At 42.4% G+C, this 18671-nt stretch overlaps 1 protein-coding gene across 4 annotated transcripts in view; it reads left to right on the top strand.

The window, feature by feature from the left end:
• The window catches only part of ezrb (ezrin b), a 142182-nt gene extending 125474 nt beyond the window's left edge, over positions 1 to 16708 (top strand). For all 4 annotated transcript variants that reach the window (XM_068044764.1, XM_068044766.1, XM_068044765.1 and 1 more), the window contains 4 exons: positions 9336 to 9496; positions 11760 to 11852; positions 14223 to 14474; positions 15249 to 16708. In XM_068044764.1, coding sequence (XP_067900865.1) covers positions 9336 to 9496; positions 11760 to 11852; positions 14223 to 14474; positions 15249 to 15413 — 671 coding nt within the window. In that variant the 3' untranslated portion in view covers positions 15414 to 16708. The remainder of the gene's footprint in view (positions 1 to 9335; positions 9497 to 11759; positions 11853 to 14222; positions 14475 to 15248) is intronic.
• Positions 16709 to 18671: the final 1963 nt, after the last annotated feature.

Here is an 18671-nt window from a genome sequence, read left to right as displayed (position 1 = left end):
GTTTACCTCAATTTCCAGCACTCTGAACAAAGATGACCCGTTTTGTTGCAATGATAACACTGTGGCTTACGAACCTCACTTCTACCCTTAGCACCTTCTTTTCTGACCTGAGGAGGTTATCCTGGGGCATTCCCAGCTGTTCCTTCTTGTCCCCGGATGCTTGCCTTCCTTTCACTCTCCCGCTCTATATCCTTTTCGTGTTTATGGGGGTGACGGACAAAATAGGTAGGCTTATTCACAAGCTCAAAATCATCAGCAATCTCTGCTGCTTGCCTAGCTTTCAAAACTTTCAGGTTATCTGAGTTCTCACTACTGAAGGAAATGGAGTTTTTAAACTCTGAGAATCAATTTTCGAAGGTTCTCATGAGGGTTGCATCTTTAATGCCTGTATCCAACGGTCAAAATTCATTTGTTTCACCTTCTCATTCTAAATATTGCTGCTAAACTTCTGATGGTAAGCTTCAGGGACTAACTCATAGACAGAATAGCCTTTTTTGCCATCTCCTAATCTGCAGAAGCCTCTTCAGAAAGCATGGCATAAGCTTCATGAGCTTTGCCTACCAGCCTGCCCTGCATGAGCAATGTCCAGCTTTCTTTCAGCCATTTCATCTGTTGGGCTATTTTTTCAAGAGATATGAAAAATGCCTGAGTCCCTTTCCTCGAACTTGGGAAGAGCCTGTATAAATTTTTTTTTAAACTTTCTCGCTGGGTCCTGATCTAATTCAGATTCTTCCTGACCCGAATGTTCCCTGGATTTAAGACTACCCCTTTGTCTTAGCTCTATCTCACATGCTTTCAAGTTCTCAGGAGAAGTAGTTTTCCTCCACACAAGATCAGGTGGCAGGTTGTTTAACCTTGTCCGTCTAAAAGCGAAGACCAAAGTATGGAAAGTCCTCATCAGGGAACTCCTCTTTCCTGACGATGCTGCATTAACATCTCACATTGAAGAGTGTCTGCAGAGACTCATCGACAGGTTTGCGGCTACCTGCAATGAATTTGGCCTAACCATCAGCCTCAAGAAAACGAAAATCATGGGACAGGATGTCAGAAATGCCCCATCTATCAATATCGGCAACCACACTTTCGAAGTGGTTCAAGAGTTCTCCTACCTAGGCTCAACTATCACCAGTAACCTGTCTCTCGATGCAGAATTAAACAAGCGCATGGGAAAGGCTTCCTCTGCTATGTCCAGACTGGCCAAGAGAGTGTGGGAAAATGGCGCACTGACACAGAACACAAAAGTCCAAGTGTATCAAGCCTGTGTCCTCAGTACCTCGCTCTACGGCAGCGAGGCCTGGACAACGTACGTCAGCCAAGAGCAACATCTCAATTCATTCCATCTTCGCTGCCTCCAGAAAATCCTTGGCATCAGGTGGCAGGACCGTATCTCCAACACAGAAGTCCTCGAGGCGGCCAACATCCCCAGCTTATACACCCTACTAAGCCAGCGGCGCTTGAGATGGCTTGGCCATGTGAGCCGCATGGAAGATGACAGGATCCCCAAGGACACATTGTACAGCGAGCTCGTCACTGGTACCAGACCCACCGGCCGTCCATGGCTCCGCTTTAAAGACGTCTGCAAACACGACATGAAGTCCTGTGACATTGATCACAAGTCGTGGGAGTCAGTTGCCAGCGATCGCCAGAGCTGGCGGGCAACCATAAAGGCGAGGCTAAAGCGTGGCGAGTCAAAGAGACTTAGCAGTTGGCAGGAAAAAAGACAGAAGCGCAAGGAGAGAGCCAACTGTGTAACAGCCCCGACAACCAAGTTTATCTGCAGCACCCGTGGAAGAGCCTGTCACTCTAGAATTGGCCTTTATAGCCACTCCAGGCGCTGCTGCACAAACCACTGACCACCTCCAGGCGCTTACCCATTGTCTCTCGAGACAAGGAGGCCAAAGAAAGATCTCTCTCAGCCTAAATTCCCTCTCTTCTCTTTCACTCTCTCCCTGAAGTTCAAGTTTTCTTATTTCTTTTTCTGCCTCAAATTTTTTGTCCTTTTCCTGCTGAAACTCCAGTTTTTTTCATTTCTAACTGAAATCTAGCCAATTCCATTTCATCAGTCTCCGACCTCTTACCTTCATGACTCTCATATTCCCTTTCTTCCTCGTATTGCCCATCATAGAAACGTAGGAGCAGGAGTAGGCCATTCGGCCCTTCGAGCCTGCACCGCCATTCATTATGATCATGGCTGGTTGTTCCTGCTTTCACCCCCTACCCTTTGATGCCGTTAGACCAAAGAGCTATATCTAACTCCTTCTTGAAAACGTACAATATTTTGGCCTCAACTGCTTTCTGTGGTAGCGAATTCCACAGGCTCACCACTGTGAGTGAAGAAATTTCTCTTCATCTCAGTCCTGAAAGGTTTACCCCGTATCCTTAAACTCTGACCCTGGGTTCTGGACTCCCCCACCATCGGGAATGTCCTTCCTGCATCTACCCTGTCAAGTCCTGTTAGAATTTTATAGGTTTCTATGAGATTCCCCCCTCACTCTTCTGAACTCCAGCGAATATAATTCTAACCGACTCAATCTCTTCTCGTATGTCAGTCTCACCATCCCAGGAATCAATCTGGTAAACCTTCGCTGCACTCCCTCTATAGCAAGAACATCCTTCCTCAGATAAGGACACCAAAACTGCACACCATATTCCAGGTGTGGCCTCACCAAGGCCCTGTATAATTGCAGCAATTGCTGCTTCTGTACTTGAATCCTCTCGCTATGAAGGCCAACATACCATTTGCCTTTTTTACCGCATGTTGGACCTGCATGCTTACCTTCAGCGACTGATGTACGAGAACACCCAAGTCTCGCTGCATACTCCCCTCTCAGTTTATAGCCGTTCAGATAATTTGCCTTCCTGTTTTTGCTACCAAAGTGGATAACCTCACCTTTATCCACGTTATACTGCATCTGCCATGCATTAGCCCACTTACTCAACTTGTCCAAATCACCCTGAAGCCCTTCTGCATCCTCCTCACAACTCGCCCTCCCACCCCGTTTTCTCATCTGCAAATTTGGAGATATTACATTTAGTTCCCTCATCTAAATCATTAATGTGTATTGTGAATAGCTGAGGTCCTAGCACAGATCCTTGCGTTACCCAACTAATCACTCTCTGCCATTCGGAAAAAGCCCCAGTTATCCCTACTCTTTGTTCCCTGTCCGCCAACCAATTTTCTATTCATCGCAAAACAATACCCCCAACCCTTTAATTTTACAAGCTGGACTCTTATGTGGGACTTTGTCGAAAGACTTCTGAAAGTCCAAATAAACCACATCCACTGGCTCCCCCTCATCAATTCTACTATAACATCATCGAAACATTCTAGTAGATATGTCCAGCGTGATTTCCCTTTCATAAATCCATGCTGACTGCCCGATTCTACCACTGTTCTCTAAGTGCTCTGCTATAAAATCTTTGATAATGGACCCCTGAATTTTCCCCGTTACTGACGTCAGGCTGACTGGTCTATAATTCCCTGTTTTCTCTCTACCTCCCTTTTTAAATAGTGGGGTTACATTAGCTACCCTCCAATCTGTAGGATCTGTTCCAGAGTCTATAGAATCTTGGAAGATGACCACCAATGCATCCACTATTTCTAAGGCCACTTCCTTAAGTACTCTGGGATGCATACCATCAGCCCCTGGGGATTTAACGGCCTTCAATCACATCAATTTACCCAACACCATGTCTCTACTAATACTGATTTCCTTCAGTTCCTCTGTCACTAAGCCCTGTGTTCCCCAACATTTTTGGTATGATATTTATGTCCTCCTTTGTGAAGATAGAACCAAAGTATGCATTTAGTTGGTCAGCCATTTCTTTATTCCCCATAATAAATTCACCTGTTTCTGACTGGAAAAACATTTGTTTTCACCAATCTTTTTCTCTTCACATACCTATAGAAACTTTTACAGTCAGTTTTTCTGTTCCAAAGAAGAACAAAGAACAGTACAGCACAGGAACAGGCCATTCGGCCCTCCAAGCCTGTGCCAATCTTGATGCCTGCCTAAACTAACACCTTCTGCACTTCCGGGGCCCATATTCCTCTATTCCCTTCCTATTCATATATTTGTCAAGATGTCTCTTAAACGTCGCTATCGTATCTGCTTCCACCACCTCCCCCGGCAGCAAGTTCCAGGCACTTACCACCCTCTGTGTAAAAAAAACTTGCCTCGCACATCCCCTCTAAACTTTGCCCCTCGCACCTTAAACCTATGTCCCCTAGTAACTGACTCTTCAACCCTGGGAAAAAGCTTCTGACTATCCACTCTGTCCATGCCGCTCATAACTTTGTAAACCTCTATCATGTCGCCCCTCCACCTCCGTCGTTCCAGTGAAAACAATCCGAGTTTATCCAACCTCTCCTCATAGCTAATGCCCTCCAGACCAGGCAACATCCTGGTAAACCACCTCTGTACCCTCTCCAAAGCCTCCACGTCCTTCTGGTAGTGTGGCGACCAGAATTGCACGCAATATTCTAAGTGTGGCCTAACTAAGGTTCTGTACAGCTGCAACATGACTTGCCAATTTTTATACTCTATGCCCCGACCGATGAAGGCAAGCATGCCGTATGCCTTCTTGACTACCTTATCCACCTGCGTTGCCACTTTCAGTGACTTGTGGACCTGTATGCCCAGATCTCTCTGCCTGTCAATACTCCTAAGGGATCTGCCATTTACTGTATACCTCCCACGTGCATTAGACCTTTCAAAATGCATTACCTCACATTTGTCCCTGCAAGCTTGCTCTCATACTCTATTTTCACTTTCTTAATCGATCCCTTGGTCGTCCTTAGCTGAATTCTAATCTGCTCCCAATCCTCGGGTCTGGTTTTCCTGGCAAATTTAAATGCCTCTTCCTTGGATCTAATGCTATCTCTAATTTCCCTTGTAAGCCATGGTTTGGCTAACTTTCAAGTTTTACTTTTGTGCCAGACAGGGATTGTTGCAGTTCATCAATGCGCTCTTTAAATGTTTGCCATTGCCTATCCACCGTCAACCATTTAACGTTTCCCAATCAGTCATGGCCAACTTGCGCCTCACACCTTCGTAGTTTCCTTTACTAAGATTCAGGACCCTTGTCTCAGAATCAACTACGTCACTCTCCATCTTGATGAAGAATTCGATCATATTATGGTTGTTCGTCCCCAAGGGGTCTCTCACCACTACATTGTCAATTATTCCCCTCTCATTACACGATACCCAGTCTAGGATGGCCTGTTCTCCAGTTAATTCCTCTACGGTATTGTGACTAATTTGATTTGCCCAATCTATATGCAGATTAAAGCCACCCGTAATTACAGATGTTCCTTTATCACATGCATCTCTAATTTCCTGTTTAATGCCATTCCCAACATCACCACTACAATTTGGGGGGGTCTATATACAACCCCCACTAATGTTTTTTGCCCCTTAGTGTTTCTCAGCTCTACCCATACAGATTCCACATAGTCAGAGTTAATATCTTTCCTCACTATTGGGTTAATTTCCTCTTTAACCAGCAATTCAACTCTACTGCCTTTTGCTTTTTGTCTGTCCTTCCTAAATACTGAATATCCCTGGATGTTCATTTCCCATCCCTGGTCACCTTGCATCCATGTCTCCGTAATCCCGACTATATCGTACCCATTTACATTTATTTGCGCGATTTAATTCATCCACTTTATTGCGAATGCTCCGCGTGTTAAGGCACAAAGCCTTAAGGCTTGTCTTTTTAACATTACTTGTCGTCTTTCCACTATATTTCACTGTAGCCCTGTTTGATTTCTGTCCTTGATTTCTCTGCCTATCACTTTTCTTATTCCCCTTACTGTCTTTTGTTCTTGTCTTTGATTTCCACCCCCCCCCCCCCCCTTCCTCTGACTCCTTGCAAAGGTTCCCATCCCCCTGCCATTTTAGTTTAAACCCTCCCCAACCACTCTAGCAAATACTCCCCCAGGGCATCAGTCCCAGTCCTGCCCAGATGTAACTGGTCCCAATGCCCCAGGAATCTAAACCCTCCCCCTCACACCATCTCTTCAGCCACACATTCATCCGATATATCCTGCTATTTCTACTCTGACTGACCAGCATGTGACACTGGTAGTAATCCTGAGATCCCTACCTTTTGAGGTCCTACTTTTCAACTTACTTCCTAGCTCCCTATATTCTGCTTTTAGGACCTCATCTTTTTTAATCTATGTCCTGTAACCGCTCAGACATCCTTGACCCTAGCAGCAGGGAGGTAACATACCATCCTGGAGTTTCTTTTGCGACCACAGAAACTCCTATCTATTCCCCTTACAGTTGAATCCCCTATAACTATTGCATTCCCACACTTTTTACTCCTCCACTGTGCAGCAGAGCCAACTGTGGTGCAACGAATTGGGCTGTTGCTGCTTTCCCAAGAGGCTGTTTTTCCCCCCCCAACAGTATCCAAAGCAGTATACCTGTTTTGCAAGGGAATAGCCACAGGAGATTCCTGAACTGCCTGCCTAGTCCTCTTGCTCTGCCTGGTGGTCACCCATTCCCCTCCTGCCTGTGGGGTCTGAGTCTGTAGTGTCACCACCTCGATATACGTGCTATCCACGATACTCTCCGCCTCGTAGATGCTCCAGTGTCCCCAGCTGCCGCTCCAGCTCCGAAACCCGGGCTTCCAGGAGCTGCAGCTGGATACATTTCCTGCACACATGCTGGTCCCGAGCACTGGAAATGTTCCTCTCTTCCAATACGGAGCATGAGGAGCACACCACAGCTTTGAGCTCTCCTGCCATGACTTAACCCTTTAAATTAAATTAAACCTTCTGGAAGATCTTAATGTCCAATAATATCTTGGGACTTTCTTCCCTGATTCTCGTTACTGCAGAACTCCCTTTTTAAAAAAAAACTACTTACTGTATTTGAAATAAACTTTGAATCATCATCGTCATCTTCTAATTCCAGATGTTCGGTTATTATTTCAGTTAGCACCTGATTTCAATTCCAACCCCAATTCTTTCAATTTCTTCTTAGTTAAAATTATCAAGTCACTCGGAAACATTCTGCTTTCCCAAAAATTCTGCTACAACCGCTAATGCCATAACAATTGTATAGACTGTACCTTATTATACAAGAGACCTGGTTCTTTTAATTTCTTCATAATTGGTGTCAGATTTAGATCCCAATAATCAAGTTTCCAATTGATAAGATCCCAGATTCGAGAGCAATTAATCTGATGCCAACACAAGACCCCAATTTAAATGTTATCCCAAAGAGTAATTACCATGATTCCAAATGTGAACCCTCCAGATTAGCCTGATTCTGATCCCAGACGCGAGGCACCGAATTAAATGATTCAAATGCGAGCGAGCCCCCCAATTAAGATATGATTCAAATCCAGAAACCCAATTAATATGTGATTCAAATCTTGAGTGAGCCCCCAATAAATGTTACGACCGACCGCTCCAGTCAATGCCCCCAATCAAAATATACGATTCTGATTGTGGTGGGACCAACGCACTGTTAATTCAGTCCTGTCGCTCCACAGATTGGCTAACATTTAAAACTTTCCAAATTAAAGAAAGACCCAACCAAATTGTACTATCTATTAACCCCTGAATGAGGCTAACCAAACCAGGTGTCTTTAAATCAACAAATTAACTCTTTAATTAGACGAACTAAATTCTTAAAAACTATGAAGATATAAACAACATTTAAAATAGAAAAATTAGAGTCCTGGCAAATTTACAATCCAATGTTGCTTGAAGTCCTCACGGAATGTTGCTTTCCTTCTCCAGCGAATTTCAACGATTAATGACTTGCAAACTCTTTCAGTGAAATCAATCTGACTTGAGAGTTTTGAGGGATAAAAGATTGTCACAGTCTAACTTCCCTTTCTTCAATTTAATTATCAGAGATCTCTGTTTTGGCTTGACTTTTTCTTAGAATTTTGAGAGATAATAAAACAGACTAAAATCCTATTCCTTCAGTTTAAATGGTTGGGAGCTCATTTTCAGGTGTGTGAACACCACAGCTGTCTGTGTCCTTTGTCTCTGTTCTGTTAGAACAAACTGTCTTCAACTAAAAGCCAGTTCATAACTGAATTGTAACAAATGTACTCCCAGGGCTATATCTATGGTAACTAGAATGCACCCTTTGAAACGCAGTCTCCAAATGGCTGTTTCTAAGGCAATGAAAATGCACCTTCCTATAACTCCTGAGGTTTGCTGGTTCTTAAAGCAATACTGATCCCTTGCAAGCCTTAAAGGCAAACCGCATATTCCGAAAAAAAAAACTACAGGACCATGAGACTTGACATTTACATATCAATGACAATATCCCAAAAGAAATGTCTAATCCCTTGCACTTGACATTCAATGGAATTGCCATCACCGCATGTTCCCATCAACATCCTGGGTGCCACTTTTGAGCAGAAGCCCAACTGAACTAGCCACATAAATGCAGTGGTTACTGAGTGGGTCAGAAGCTGTGTATTCTGCAGTGAGTGACTTATCTCCTGATTCCCCAAATACACTCCACCACCTACAAGGTACAAGCCAGGAGTGTGTTGGAATATTCCGCAGCTGCACCCATCCAAGCAAATGGAGAGTATTCCAACACACTCCTAACTTGTACCTTGTAGGTGGTGGAGAGTATTTGGGGAATCACTTGATTGGCAGCCCATCCACCACATGAAATAAACGTCCACTCCTTCCACAGCAGTATACTGCAACCAAGGTGCACTATCTACAGGGCTTCTACAATACCACCTGCCAACCCAAAATTGAACGTAGTACTCCAGAGTTTTACCTAGCTTCCCCGTCTTTTTTGTATTCCAGCCCCCTTGAGATGAAGGCAAACATTCCGTTAGCCTTTTTCATTATTTTTCCGTATCGGTCCACTATCTTTTAGTGATTTCCTTACTTGAACCCTTGCATCTCTGCTCCTCTGCAGTTTGTAGCTTCTTGCCATTTAGAAAATAAATGAGTGTTTTTGATTCAGATCCTAGAATCAGCCTACTGAGGCCTGCCTGGGTCATTTCAGTTCTACTCCAATTCTCCTTGGCAATCTGTTGACTTCCACTTTTGGTTTTAAAGTGAGCATTGAATATTGTGAATTCTTCTCAGTGACTGATGTCGATAACACCTGTTTACAATGTTTCCTGATCCTGGAAAACTTGAACTGACAGTATGTGGCATCAAAGTAAAATACTTGACAGTTGGTGAAATGTAGCCTGAATCTGGACCCGGGAGCTGATCTGAGGAGGCAGTCTCAGTGCTATTATAGATATGGTAATACGAAGCTGATTGTTTCATCCTTGGTATGCTCGTAGTCACTGATGATTGATTGCACTCTTTTTATCTTGGATCCTAGACCTGGCTGAGCAGAGGCAGCGATCAAATCTTCTGGAAGAAGAGAGGAAAAGAGCCCAAGAAGAGGCTGAACGTCTAGAGGCTGAACGCTTGGAAGCCCTTCGAGCGAAGGAGGAGTTGCAGAGACAAGCTGAGGATCAAATGAAGAACCAGGAGCAATTGGTAAGAACTGGTTTGCTCTACCTTTAATTGAAGCAATCTGGCTTGCAGCACATTGAGTTGGTATAACTAAAACTGTCAGCTGTACAAGAGTTTGATTTATTCATGATTCTTGTATTTAATGGTCCCTGCTTCATTCATATTGTGTTAGCAGATAAACATTAAGTTGGTGAGCTGATGTATCAGAAGAAAAATTGCCTTTACATTGCTTGGAAGATTTGATATCAACGTTTATTTAATTTATTTTGATAAAGACTATCTTGCATTAGGTTTGTTAAATCTTTAGCTATTTGAAAATAGCTGATTGTAGTTCATGTGAATTAAGGCATTAATTTATAAATCAGAATTGTCTTGTTTAAAATTAGGCAAACACAGAATTGAAGTGCGGAAAAAGAAAACATGCAAATTAGGAGCAGAGGTAGGCCATTCGGCCCCTCTAGCCTGCTCTGCCATTCAATAAGATCATGACTGATTGATTTGTTTGTGTCTCAAATTCCACACTCCCATCTGCCCCGATAACCTTTGATTCCCTTGCCTAACTAGATTCGATCTATCTCTGCCTGAAGAATATTCAGTGACCCCACCTCCACCACATGAGGCAGTGCTCCAAAGTCGCATAAGCTTCTGAGAGAAAAAAATTCTCATCTCTGTTTTAAAATGGTGCCCCCTAGTTCTGGACTCCCCCACAAGAGGAAACATCCTTTCCATATCTAACTTGTCAAGACCGTTCAGGATCTTGTATACTTCAATCAAGTCTCCCCTCACTCTTCTAAACTCCTGTGAAAACAAGCCCAGTCACCTTTCCTCATAAGACAACCCACTCCTTCCAGGTATCAATCTAGTAAACCTCCTCTGAACCGCCTCCAGCACATTCACATCCTTCCTTAAATAAGGAGACCAAAACTGCACACAGTATTTGAGATGATGTGTCACCAATGATAATGAAGCATAACATCCTTACTTTTATTTTCAATTCCCCTCATAATAAAGGATAGCATTCCGTTAGCCGCCTTTATTACTTGCTGTACCTGCATACTAACTTGTTGTGACTCATGGACGAGAACAGATAGATCCCTCTGCACCTCTGAGTTCTGCAGTCGTTCTCCATTTAAGTAATGTTCTGCTTTATTTTATTCCTGTCAAAGTGAACAACTTCACAATTTCCTACATTATACTCCAACTGCCAGATTTTTTCCCCACTCATTCAACCTATCTATATCTGTCTGCAAGCTCATTATGTCCTCTTCACAACATACTTTCCTACCTATCTTTGTGTCATTTGCAAATGTAGTTACCTTGCTCATCTAAGTCATTGATATAAATTGTAACCAGTTGAGGTCCAGCACAGACCCATGTGGGACTCCACTTGCCACATCCTGCCAATCAGAAAAGGACCCATTTATGCACTGTGTTCTGCCAGCCAGCCAATCTTCTATCCATGCCAATATGTTACCCACAACACCATGAGCTTTGCGCAATAACCTTTTATACCTTCTGGATATCCCAATACAGTATGTCAACGGGCTCCCCTTTGTCCACAGCACATGTTACTCCTTCAAAGAACTCCAATAAATTGGTTAAACGCGATCTCCCTTTCACAAAGCCATGCTGACTATTCCCGATTACCTTGAGTTTTTCTCAGTGCCCAGCTATAGCCTCCTTAATCGATTCTAGCGCCTTCCCCACGACCGACGTCAAGCTAACTGACCTGTTCGCTGCCTCTCTTTTTCCCCCCCCCCCCCCCTCCGGCTTCTTGAATAGAGGGGTTATATTTGCTACTTTCCAGTCTGAAGGAACCTTTCCAGAATCTAGCGAATTTTGCAAAATTAACACCACCGCATCTACTACCTCATTAGCCACCTCTTTTAAGACCCTATGATGAAGCCCATCAGGAACTGGGGACTTGTTGGTCTGCAGCTCCATCAGTTTGGTCAGTACCACTTCCCTGGTGATTATAATTTCACCAAGTTCTGCTCTTCCTTCCACCTCCTGATTAACCATGTGAGCAAAGCCCAGCTGTTCTAGGTCAAACACCAGTAATGCTTTAGGTTGATAAATGTTATTTAAAATGTTAAAACTTATTTAAATAAGTACGCTTAGAATGTTTGCAATTTTCCTTTTGACATGAGGATAGATTATACTTTAAATATATGCACTAGGTCCTTCACCAATTCATTTCATGAAACTTGCAGAAGGGATGGATTTTTTAAATCTGTACTATACTATAATTTTCAATGTATGTACTTGGTTTTCTATTCTGTAACAGGCTTCAGAGTTATCACACTATACGACCATGATTGAAGAGCTAGAGAATGCTAGGAGAATGAAAGAGGAAGAGGCATATGAATGGCAGCAACGGGTGAGGTCCTATTAGTTTGAAGTCCACATTTATGTGAAAGACCTGCTTTGGAAATGAGGAAGCATTTATTTTAATCTAACCTTGCCAAATCCATGATTAGCTAATTGCAGCAAGTAGCATTTTTAAGGTCCTTTTTTATGTTTGCCCCTTTGTGATCCCTCTGCTACTCTGATGTCTTCTTGGGAACTTTGCCAGAAAGTGGTGAGGGAGACCACTGAGTATGACACCCTCCCCTCTCCGTTGCTGAATACAAGAAACGTAACAATGTCTGTGGTGCTGTAGCTATGTGGAATTTGGATGGGATTATGCTCAAGTGCCACTGACCATGTGAGCCCTTAAACACCTGCAGGCGATATGTCTGCATACAGAGCCCATCCTCCATTGTAAGTGCACTGAGGTTTATGGTTCAGTTCTTACATTCTTGTCGTTAGAGATAGATTTGGGTCAAGCTACAGCGGGATCTTTTTTAGAAATTAGGGTAACCCTTCATGCATCTGTGTCCTTTACCAATTAATAGAACTCCATTTTTTGACTTTTCATGAAACTCAGATTTTCCTTCAGATGACCTTTTCAAATTAGACCATTCACAGTAACAAGTGAGCTGCATTCCACATCTATAAAACATATCCTTGATAATTAGGGATTAACTTTTGCCACAATTGGCAATCCTAGCACAAATTGCACTTGTTTTCAAAATTGATATTATGATTCAGGTTTCCACTCAAGCTAGTTTGCATAATCTCAGATTGTCTATGAGCCAGCACAATCAGGCAAGTTTTAGAACACTTTCTAAATGAAAATATATATTTTTTTTAAATACTCCTTGATGTATTTGAGTGGTAACCCAGTGAAGTTTTATTAACATAGCCTATGGGTTTATGACAAAAAAAAAAGCATTTTAGCAGTGTCTAGTCCACCACCAATTTTAAATAATTGAAAATGACTTAAAAAGAACTGCACAGAAACATTTACTAGTTTCATTGGTGTACAGTTGTAAGTTTCTTAGTAAATTAAACATTCATATTTAAAAGGTTTTGCTTTTCATGCTTTTGTGCCTTTAAAAAAAAACCTTAATTTGAAGAGCTGCCTCGAAGGCTGCAAGCAGGCACAATTAGCGAAACACCCAATGGTGAATAATTCAGCCTGGGAAAGCAGCCAGTTTTGCTGACTTCCAACGCAATGTTTTTCAACCAGCACAGAAGATTGCGGAAACTTGCGCTGCAAGTAACTTGCACTTGAAATTCCTTGATCTTTTCTGCTATTTGTGCTAGAAATACCAGGGCAACATACCCTTATTATCATTAACGTCAATGTTTTTCTTTCAGGTTTTCACTGACTTCCTATTAGGGTCAGTTTGTTTGACTATCTGACAGCCTGGAAGAGCCCATTTTATATTTATCACCAGAATCTGACTTGATCAAGCTCAATATAATACTCATCGGGCACTGAATTAATTTTCAAAAACATTTGAGTTCTAATATATTCTAAATATTTAATACTGAGACTTGTTTACTCTAATGGTATAGCTATTCGCAGCCCAGGTTTGGGTATCCTCATGGTGGACATATTCGCAGCTCAGGTTTGGGTACCCTTGTGGGTATAGGTATTCAAAGCCTGTGGTTCTCCAGGCTAAGCATATTTTTGCACTGAAGCAACAACTTGACCCAGATGTAGGAGGTTGTGTTGATAGATCCTGATTTTGGTGTCAGGGAAATTTTTTTTATTCCTTGTCATGCTGTTTACTTAAGCAAGCAAGCGAATACTTGGATGGTGAACATATTGCAGCTTCTGTATCTCTTGAAGTAGCACGATGATGCAAGATAACCCAGTCTGTAGCCTTTTTTTTTCTTCCTTCCCATAATACAGCAGTGAAAGCTAGCATGAGCAGAATGCACAGGCAGGGAGAGGTGTATATTAATTCGATCCTGCTATATCCAATATTACTTCAGTGGGAGTTACACTCTCGCTGGCTTGAATTGCCCCCACCACCAAATCTTGCATTTCCTCGAGGTTTAGGAGGAATGGAGAGGGGTGTGGTGAGTACCATTGCACTTCACTACAAAGCTGCAAAATTGACACTGAGGGCGATTGTGATCATGATCTAGCACTTACAGAGGGATGCATCTTGGAAAATGGGGGTTGCGCACCTGCCATTATCCTATTTCCTCACAATACTAATAGCAGTAAGGTCCTTCCCACCATGGATCATGCTCCATTTAGGAGTGGTGCCTCATGAGCTGAGATTGGAACTTGCCCCTGTGGGGAATTGTTGGCTGCTATTTCGTTGAACCACTGTGCTCTGTTTTAAAATGTTAGATTCAATTATTATTATAAGTCTGTACATTTAATTTTTCATATTAAACTCTTCAGGCAAGAGTGGTCCAGGATGATTTGGAGAAAACAAAGGAGGAGCTGCACATGGTGTCATCTGCCCCTGCCCCACCCCCTCCACCCCCTCCACCAGTCTTCGAGCATCTAGAAGAGAATGAACATGATGATGCTGAAGAGAATCATACCATGTACAGCGCTGATCTCGCAACTGAAGGCATCTTGGATCACAGAAATGAAGAGGAGCGTGTGACAGAAGTAGAGAAGAATGAGAGAGTGCAACAGCAACTGATGGTAAGGAGTTGTATTGACTGTGCTGAATAATATGCTGCAGCATGCAATGTGAAATGGGTGTGTTTTAGGGATGATATTCATAAGCTGGTCAAGTATCTGCTTAAGAACAGGGCTAAAGGTCAGAAGTCTAGGAAATACTCAAATATTCTATGTAGTTTTTTGTTATTGTGGTTGGACTGTGGAAATGTAATCATGTAGCACACTGGTCAAAGTAGAAAAATGCAGAGTCTTGGTTAGGGAGAAATTATTTTTGGAAGTTTTATCATTTGCAGGAATCTCACCTGTAAAGTCCTTAATGTATAAAAATCTACTGAAAGAAAGAAGCTTGGCAGTCTGAGCTTCCCATTCCATTCCTGTGTGCTTCAGCTGCTTAAGTTTCAACATGGCCCGGACATACTAGCCTAGATATCCTGATGGGTTTTAAATTGTCTGGGGAAACTGGGCTAAACTGGAAAAGCTGTGGTTTATAGCTTAGAAAAGTGATAGAAGGAGATGAGGTGGGGCCACCTTATATATAAAATATGAACTGGAATGGAGAGAAAAATACAATTACTTCAAATTGAAGCCAGAATTTAGTGTAAAGGAACTTTTAAAATCATTAGAAACATTTTAAATACTATGATAAACTTAGAGGCTGAGAGAAACTAGTTGAGGTAGAACATTTAGGATCAAATGCAATGATTACTTCATCTGTTTTATTTGCCATCTGTGCTTATTTTTGTGAGGTTTGACTCTCGATTGTTCTTTCTCCTCTTCCTCCCTCCACATCAAAAGCTTTTGAGCACTGAGCTTGCCCAAGCCAGAGATGAAAGCAAGAAAACTTCCAATGACATCATTCACATGGAAAATGTCCGAAAAGGACAAGACAAATATAAGACGCTTCGCCAAATCCGGCGTGGGAACACCAAGCAGAGGGTGGATGAGTTTGAATCTATGTAAAATTTCACTGACAGCAATACTTGTGCATTGCTCTATACAGGATCATAAATGATTCAAAGTATTTTATTTTTCCAAGTGATCACTGGAGCAAACAGCTTGGATTCTAGAGTAGAGGTTAGCTAGGGCCACAGCCTGAAGTTTCCATTTTTTTCCTCTGGTTCTGCCAAGTCTAAATTTTATACAAAAATGTGTCCAAATTTTGAATAGTTTCTGTTTTCAATCTCCATTTTTGAGCAGTGAACCAGAATGTTGGTTGCGGAATTGTTTTAAAGCACTTTTGTAAGATTTTCAGTGCTTGAAGTAAATCGTCTCATCTCAAATAATGTGCTGCAGTACAAAAATGATTGGTGCCAAAATGGTTAATAAGCAAGTGTTTTTTTGTTTGGGAAAGGAAGGAAACTAACCTATGCCCTAACATTATAGCTGAAATGGCCACAATCATGGATTGGAGAACTGAATTTGTACTGAAAGAAAATTGCTTCATTGCATCACTTTGTGCCACAGTGCCACAAGCCATGATCACCCATGTGAAAAGATTGTTTTTAATAGTGCTTGCCACCCTGCAGATGAAGATTCATATTTGATATAGCAAATATTAGTGGGCATGTGCCCATAATATAGTGACCACACACAATGGTCAATGGCACACACGATTAAAACACTTTAGACACTATTGCCTTTCTCTGCATCTTGCTGCAGATTACCTCCAGTTATGAACTTCTGTAGGTTTTAATGTAATATCACAATTTATCAATGACAGCCTAGTACAGTTATGTGGGGAAATGGTTCCTGCTTTGTATATTTTTGCTATTACAAGATTTGTGCTTCAACACTTAAATGTCAACATTAATATCTATAACTGAATAAAAGCTAGTTTTGTGTGGTACTGAAGCAAATCTGACTTATTTTGTAGAACTGAATCTATTTGTAAAGTTTTTTTCTTTATTTAGACCTTAATAAAGCATGTTTATAAAAATTGAGTGACGAGCAAGATCTCATGTTCAATTTAATCTGATCAACTAACAAAGAATTATTGTAACTAAATTTGCCAATCTTTAAACTACAGATGTAAAGGGTTTGTAATTTAACATTGTTGTATGTTTTCTATACCTTTCTGTGCAATGTGAAGTTGTCATTTGTATTATCACTACACTCTTTCATAGTGTGCTTAGCAAAATGACCTGCTCTACTCCTGCAATCTATACTTTGGTTGCTTTGCACTTTGTACTTGCTAGTCTTCTACTAATATGGTCTTTGCAATGTTGAATTGCATCTAATAAAGATTTTGGCAATGATTTTGGGCTTTAGGGCATTTACTCACTTGACCTTGCTTCTGCCATCAGTCATCCACTTACATTCTACAAAAGTGTACACATCATAAACATTGCACATAATTTTTGCTCTACATCATTTGTTGTAGGTTGAGACCAGATAAAGTGCTACATCAAGATATGGCCAATCTCCTTTAAAGCTAGTGAATCTGATCTGACTATCATGCTGTAGAACAGTACTGCATCGAGTTAGCTATTCTGTAATTGCTGGATTGTAGCACTGTACAAAGTTGGTGCATTTGGCATTATCTCCATAATGCCCCTAAAATAGACTAAATTGTATATTTGTGCTGACTTACTAGTTACAAAGGGTTAGGCCAGATCGAGATATTGCATCAACATTACTTTTAATCTCTTGACTTTGAGATTCCTGTGGTAGTTCAATGAGGTTATCCAGTAATTAGCTTGAGTCTTGCAGATTAACAAGGACCCAGATTTGTTCCCTGGACGGTGCTTACTTAGTTGATCTCACCTGGGTAGCAGAGACAGCACTATGGTTAGTCCTTGACAAAGGCTGTTGTGCCCCCTTACTTTCTTTCTTTTGGGCCTCCTTATCTCGAGAGACAATGGATACGCGCCTGGAGGTGGTCAGTGGTTTGTGAAGCAGCGCCTGGAGTGGCTATAAAGGCCAATTCTGGAGTGACAGGCTCTTCCACAGGTGCTGCAGAGAAATTTGTTTGTTGGGGCTGTTGCACAGTTGGCTCTCCCCTTGCGCCTCTGTCTTTTTTCCTGCCAACTACTAAGTCTCTTCGACTCGCCACAATTTAGCCCTGTCTTTATGGCTGCCCGCCAGCTCTGGCGAATGCTGGCAACTGACTCCCACGACTTGTGATCAATGTCACACGATTTCATGTCGCGTTTGCAGACGTCTTTATAACGGAGACATGGACGGCCGGTGGGTCTGATACCAGTGGCGAGCTCGCTGTACAATGTGTCTTTGGGGATCCTGCCATCTTCCATGCGGCTCACATGGCCAAGCCATCTCAAGCGCCGCTGACTCAGTAGTGTGTATAAGCTGGGGATGTTGGCCGCTTCAAGGACTTCTGTGTTGGAGATATAGTCCTGCCACCTGATGCCAAGTATTCTCCGAAGGCAGCGAAGATGGAATGAATTGAGACGTCGCTCTTGGCTGGCATACGTTGTCCAGGCCTCGCTGCCGTAGAGCAAGGTACTGAGGACACAGGCCTGATACACTCGGACTTTTGTGTTCCGTGTCAGTGCGCCATTTGCCCACACTCTCTTGGCCTTACTGATATATGAACATTAGATAAAGGAATGGGTTCAGCTGTAATACCTCCGTGTTTGAGTAGCATTTGGCATGCAGTTAGGTGAATAATGGAGACATCACAAAGCATGCCTGGCACACACTGTCTCCTTCTAGAAGTCAATTTTTTAGAAAGGGAAAAATTCGTAAGGGGAGAAAGGAAGCAAATTGGAGCTAAAATATTTAGCATTGTCAATACCAAGTAGAGCATAGCTACCTGACCCCAACCCGACTGGATACAACTCGACGTGTCGAGGTCGGGTCTCTCTTCCGGGTCCAGCATTCGGGGTCGGACACTGTGGCAGTGCCGCCTTTTGGTCAGGGATGGAAAGGGAAGTAAGAATAAGAGAACACGTCATTAATTTCGGGTGGTCGGGTCGGCGCAGGGAAAAAACAAAGGACTCTGGCCTGGGTCGGGTTTAAATTGTATACCCAAGCAGGCCTTTAATACCAAGACAAGTTTCCAAGCCAATCCTGTTACCATTAAGAAGAAAAAAAATGGAGCCAGTGCAGCCAGCACACAGCAAGTCTTTTATGCCTCTCTTCTAGAAGAGACTATGGGAAGCATTGTCCTCCAAAGATTTCATTACCCTGGTAATGTGCTGGGAAAGAAATACCAAGAGAGCAGAGTCATGGATCTCTGCTTCAGTGCCCCAACATAAA

Source organism: Heterodontus francisci, chromosome 13 (genome assembly GCF_036365525.1).
Source record: "Heterodontus francisci isolate sHetFra1 chromosome 13, sHetFra1.hap1, whole genome shotgun sequence".
Classification (NCBI taxonomy): Eukaryota; Metazoa; Chordata; class Chondrichthyes; order Heterodontiformes; family Heterodontidae; genus Heterodontus; species Heterodontus francisci.
Note: the sequence above shows the minus strand (reverse complement) of the source record. Positions and strands in the feature narration are given on the sequence as shown.